Source organism: Scardinius erythrophthalmus, assembly GCF_964197995.2.
Source record: "Scardinius erythrophthalmus genome assembly, chromosome: 23".
In the NCBI taxonomy this organism is placed as follows: domain Eukaryota; kingdom Metazoa; phylum Chordata; class Actinopteri; order Cypriniformes; family Leuciscidae; genus Scardinius; species Scardinius erythrophthalmus.
The window spans coordinates 16,119,559-16,126,072 of record NC_138243.1 but is presented as its reverse complement, the minus strand read 5'-3'; the positions used below and the strand labels follow the sequence as shown (position 1 = coordinate 16,126,072).

The 6,514-nt window shown below is 41.0% G+C and overlaps 1 protein-coding gene across 1 annotated transcript in view; it reads left to right on the top strand.

Moving 5' to 3' along the window:
• Nucleotides 1–573: 573 nt before the first annotated feature.
• The window catches only part of hephl1b (hephaestin-like 1b), a gene marked incomplete at both ends in the record, with an annotated part of 29,441 nt that continues 23,500 nt past the window's right edge, over nt 574–6,514 (top strand). Inside the window, one exon of the mRNA XM_081353890.1 lies at nt 574–919. Coding sequence (XP_081210016.1) covers nt 574–919 — 346 coding nt within the window. The remainder of the gene's footprint in view (nt 920–6,514) is intronic.

The following is a 6,514-nucleotide window of genomic DNA, read 5'->3' as shown; positions in this document are numbered from 1 at the left end:
CTAGAGGACTTGACAGGACAGACAGGGACATCAAGGATCTTGACAAGAGCGGTAAGATAGTCAGATACGGCTCGAGCAGCTAAGACAACAGGCATTGTCTTAGGGGTAGAAACAGCTTGAAGAATCTCTTTAGCTGCTAAGTCGGCCGCAACTCTCTCAGCAGATCCGGGAATAGCACCTGCAGCAGCGGGCTCCGGGACGGCGCCTGGGACAGCGCTTGCAGCAGTGGGCTCTGGAACAGCGCTTGCAGTAGCGGGCTCTGGAACAGCGCTTGCAGTAGCGGGCTCTGGAACAGCGCTTGCAGTAGCGGGCTCTGGAACAGCGCTTGGGACAGCGCTTGCAGTAGCGGGCTCTGGAACAGCGCCTGGGACAGCGCTTGCAGTAGCGGGCTCTGGAACAGCGCCTGGGACAGCGCTTGCAGTAGCGGGCTCTGGAACAGCGCCTGGGACAGCTAGAGATGAAGAGCGAGAGGCTCCCTTTCTCCTCTTCTTTCTCTTTGAACGCGAAGCCGAATCTGTAACTGGACTAGCGACCAGTTGGAGATGTTCAGCTGGAACCGCAACAGGAGCAGGGATGGCGTTCTCGGGCAGCGCAGACTCGGTCGAGGAAGACTCAGACGGGGAATCCCAGGAAACTCGTCTCCCTCGTTTACCATGGAGAACAATGGGAGCAGAAGGGGCCTCAGGAGAGGTGGAACCAGCCAGATCACCAAGGGCAACAACGCCCAGGACACGACCCTCTGGGATCACAGGTAGCGAGGCAGATGGTGGAGACCTCGAGGAAGAAGCCCTTATAGAACCCTCTCGATCACCTCCTCTACTGCGGCCTCCACGGATCCCGCGAAACACGACCAACCGAGTCCCTTCAAAAGATTGTCGCTTGAGCTGGGAGGACATACTGTCTGCTGGGTTCTTTCTTGGTCGGTTCATTCTGTTATGATGATGAGGAAGGAGAACCCAGGCGCAGACAAAGTACACTAAACACGATTTATTATAGGCAAAAAGGGGAAAATAAAGCCCACAATGGGGTAAAACAAGACAAGACTGAGGATACTAACTAGACTATAAACTTGACAGAAGTCTAGACACTAACTAACAGAAAATACACAAACAGGATCTTCACAGGACTCGTAACAAAGACAGGATACTCACAGGAACTATATTGCAATGACTCACATGAAATAATAGCACAGGCAAGATTCACAGAGTAACATCACAGCAGTATTCACAATGAACCGACACAGGACAGAAAACACAAGGGGATTAAATAGGGAGAAACTAATGAGGGAAACAGGTGACGGCGATGATACAATAATGATAACAAGATGAGATAACAAGGGGGCGGGGTTACATGACGAGACAACGCAAGCACACAGCCAAACAAATGGCCATGTGCTTACACACAAAACATGGGCCTGTCATGATCCTGCCTCAAGACCAGGGAAAATCAGAGACAAGAAGGCAGAATCATGACACATCTTTGTTGTGAGTTACTAGGGGGGGGGGGGTTAAGCAATCACAGCCTAAATGGTTAACACCGTATCACGTTGCCCAACGAGTTTAACGAGGAGGGGAGGGGCTGCTTCAGAATATCAAGCAGGCTAAGCAGAAGCTGAGTAACCTTATTTACAGCTTTAAAATTCTTTTTGCTTTTCCTACACTCATTTCCAAAATGTCCGTGCTTGCCACAGTAAGAACAACTGGCTTCTCTAGGGCTTTTGCATTTCTTTTGCTTCTCTGAGTTAACCTTAAAGGATGCTGCTGCAATTTTTACTCTTGCCTTGACATCAGAGTCTCTTTCCCACATAGCTAAACTGTCCAAGTTGTCTTGCAGGGTTCTATTTGACCATGTAAGATCTAAGAAAGGCAATGCATTTCTATGTTCTGACAAAAGACCATCGGACCATGCGCGAACTAGAGGACCGTTATGACCTAACACTTTCTCTGGAGTGTCGGCAATTCCGCTGTAAACGGCAGCGGTCTGACAGAATCGTTCTGTGTACTCACAAACAGTTTCTTTTTTCTCTTGTACACAATTGGTAATTTTTGACCAGTCCACGTTCGGTCCAACAATGTTCTTTAAAATTTTCAAAACACCTTCTCTCAAATCGCCTTTACTGACATGTTGCAGTTCGGAAGTAACAGCAGACTCAAAATTGTTGAATTCAGATTCAGTTAGAATTTGTGACATCAGCTGTGTGACTTCCGGCAACGACATGTCGTAAAGATGCATTTTACTGAACAATGCTCTTCTAAATTCAGAAAAATTTGTGCGTGCTGAGGGTAAACTCTGGGAGAGTCTATCTATATCCTTAGGACCTAAAGATGTTTTGGCAACCGTTTGTATTTGGACAACAGAAGAGTTCGGAGTAACACTTTTAGTTCCCTGAGATCTTCTCCTAGCCCCACAAACCTGCACTGAATCTACAGGCTGATCAGTTACTGATTGGATGGCTACATTTGTTTCAACGAAAGCTTTTAAGTCAGGATAATTGTTATCAGGCTGACTAACTTCTTCCACATCAGTTTTTTTCTGTATCTTTGTTGCGGTTTACTTTCTTAGTCAACGAAGATATTCTAGCATGGAGCTCTTTGATCTGTTTCTCTAGCTCAGAGTTGCGCTTAGACTGTTCTGTAGCTAGGGTTAAACCGAATTCTCTGTGACAGAAGATAATGCCTTTGACACTGTTCTTGCGAATACTTTCTCCTAGTACCTTTTTACAATCTTCGATTGACCAAACTTTGCTTGGATCAATGCTAAATTTGTTTGTTAAATTCAATCTGACTTCCTCAGTCACGATTGAGTCCATGTGCTTTGATAACAAAGACTTGAATTCACTATCTGTCCAAAAAGGTGTAATCTGTCTAGTACTTTTCCTAAACATTTTGTGAATTTTTGTTACCACAAACAAACACTAAAAAAACTTCTCTCTACTGTCTTGCAAACAGAGGGTACAATCTTATTAGCACATGAGGCTAAATCTAATTCTAAAGCTAATTCTCTAGCTTACAGATAGGTCTTCTCTAGCAAAAGCATACACACTATATTAACATGTAACTGTTAATCTCCCCTGCCAACAACAGGGGGTAAATTTCATCTCTAAAAGAAAAACTTTTTAGAGGCTTATCTTTAGTTAACCAAACTCTACAGCTGTTTGTTAACTACTTCTCTGAACGGCGCAGAGGAAAACATTTGTACTGGTCTGCATTGGTTCTTTTAATGGAGTGAAACTCACCAAGTCTTTCATTTGTAGAGAAAGATTACGTCTGGAAAAATTCAGTCTTTGAGATCTTTTTGGAGCTTGACGTTTTCAATCTGGATTCAGAAGATTCAGTCTGGAACTCAGTCAGCTTTGTTGAGATCTTTGAGCTTGAAGTTTCAAGATGCAGTTCTTTGAGCTTAAAATTCTTTGAGTTTCCTTCTTCTCCATCCGGGTCACAAGGCACCATCTGTTGTAAAGTTTTTCTTTCTTCAAAGCAGAGACCAGGAGACTTGAGATGGATTTTCTAAGCAGAAGAGATTTATTCTTCCAAGTAGTCTGTAGTTCATCATCATCATCAAGACTAACTCAAGAGAGTTGCCTTGCAAATTTATAGACATTTAGGGGGAGGGATTTACATTGAGGTTGAACAAAGCATGCAAATTAGGTATACAGGTTAAGGAACCCGCCCCAGACCCCAGCGTGTTAGCAGTATCAATTTAATCAGCATACCTATTCAAATGCTGATACTGGCCAAGAAACTCTGGTTCCACGGGCCATCCCAGAGCCATTTAAGACAAAAGGTGCGTCTTGGAGCTAATGGCTAGAGCCATTAAAGACTCATTTAAAACACAATAGAGAAAACAGGGCTGGCAGGAACTGTTGATACCATTATCCTAACCTAACCTTAAAATGCTAACTTCAATATACTCAACTTTTACTGTTGCAAACTAAATTAAACATTTAATAAAATATGTAATTCAACAATAGTATACTGTCCTATCATAATAAAAGGCAAACAAATATATTCTTTAAACTGATGCAAGTTAAGCTCCATCCACAAACAAAAAATAAAATCAGCATTTTTTAAGCCATTACATCAACACCTCTCATAATGGGAGTGGCGGAACGGATTTCGACAGCTGTTTTTTTTGCCGTCGAATTCTGTTCCCCCTATGTTTCTTACACAATGAGGTTCTAATATTTAATACATTGCAATAAGTCCCTATCCTTAATAGCCTAGTGGTCAATGCCCTGTTAATGTTTTTTTTAGCTTTGGGCGACCCGAGTTCAAGTCCCGTTTCGTCAAACTTTCTTGATAGTATACTGTCCTATCATAATAAAAGGCAAACAAATATATTCTTTAAACTGATGCAAGTTAAGCTCCATCCACAAACAAAAATAAAATCAGCATTTTTAAGCCATTACATCAACATCTCTCATAATGGGAGTGGGGGAACGGATTTCGACAGCTGTTTTTTTTGCCGTCGAATTCTGTTCCCCCTATGTTTCTTACACAATGAGGTTCTAATATTTATCAAATTGCAACAAATCTCTAGCCTCAATAGCCTAGTGGTCAGTACCCTTACAAAAATGATTTTTTAAGCTTTGGGCGACCCGAGTTCAAGTCCCGGGTTGTCAAACTTTCTCATACTTTCCTATCATAATAAAAAGCAAAAAAAAAAAAAATATTCTTTAAACTGATGCAAGTTAAGCTCCATCCACACACAAAAATAAAATCAGCATTTTTTTAAGCCATTACATCAACACCTCTCATAATGGGAGTGGGAGAACGGATTCCGACAGCTGTTTTTTTGCCGTCGGATTCTGTTCCCCCTATGTTTCTGACACACTGAGGTTCTAATATTTATCAAATTGATGCTGTTTAAGCTCCATCCACACACAGAATAGAATAAGCATATTCTAAGCCAATACATCAACACCTCTCATAAGGGGAGTGGGGGAACGGATTCCGACAGCAGTTTTTTTTTGCCGTCGGATTCTGTTCCCCCTATATTTCTGACACACTGAGGTTCTAATATTTATCAAATTTATACTGTTTAAGCTCCATCCACACACAGAATAGAATAAGCATATTTTAAGCCGATACATCAACATCACTCATCATTGGGTTGGGGGAACGGATTTCGACAGCTGAACTATTTGCTGTCGGATTCTGTTCCCCTATGTTTCTTACACAATGAGGTTCTAATATTTATAAAACTGCTAACCTCAATAGCCTATTGGTCAGTGCCCTTACAAACATAATTTTTTAAGCTTTGGTTCAAGTCCTGGATTGTTGAACTTTCTTATACTTTACTATCTCCTAATAAAAGGCAAAAAAATATTTTAAAGGGGTGGTTGATTGCTATTTCACTTTTTTCATTTTAAATACTGTGTAATGTTGCTGTTGGTGCATGAACAGTATCTGCAAAGTTGCTGCGCTTAAAGTTCAACGTAAGCGGAGATATTGTCTTTTAAAAATCAGGAAGTTTAATGCCTACAAAAACGTCTCGAATGGGACTACAACGAGATACTTCCCGGGTTTTATACGTAACTAACCCATACATTTACATCCACCCTCCCTCCGGAACATGTTCTGCTGTCGAAGAGGAGGAGTTATAGTGGAGAGCTGTAGCTGTCAGGTCTTCTGTGTTCAGGCTTCCTACAGACGCTGTAGTTCGTCAACAATGGTTAAAATTTAAGTTTGGTTATGTTCCTGACAATTACAATCGTAGTTTAGCTCTCTGTGCTGCACATTTTACGGAAGACAGCTTCCAGAATCTACACGAGTTCAATGCCGGATTCAACAAGAAACTATTACTCCAACATGAAGCAGTTACAGCTTTAAAACCAGAGGCCACAACCTGCAAGTAAGGTTTAATCATTTTAAATGTATTTGCCTGTATAATTTAAGACGTAATGTTTTAGTTTTATCAAGGATGTAAAAAAATGCCAGCGCTGGCTTTAGTATATGACAAACGCGTACAAACATTTTGGACCCGAATTTGTAATATGTACAAATTTTGTAAACGTATTTTCCATGTATACTTTATGACGTATTTTTTTGATTTGATCAAGAACGCAAACCAATGCCAAAGCTGTTTGTTTATAGTAGCTAGTTAGTTCGATGCTATTTTGTGTGTATAAGACAAACGTGTACAAACTTAAAAAAATTATCGCAACGGCAAACTTCAGCTGCTGTTATCACATGTACACCTAAAGAAAACGACAAACTGAGTAAACTAAGCTTTGTGAATAGTTAAACGATTGTTCATTCTATCAATAAAACAATATCTTTAAAAAACGGTATTACTCAGTCATGTATTCAGTTATATTAAATGTTTAATCAGGGGGAAAGCGTATCTCAAAAGCTAACAAACAGCAGTAGCATTTTCAAGTAACAGCGTATGGAAATTCTTTGAGAGAATAATAATAAAATAAAATAAATTACCATTCAGAAACGTTTAGTAAGAGCCGTGTTTGCGGAGGTTCTGCTTGACTCTCTTCATCACCGCTCTCTGGGTCTGATTC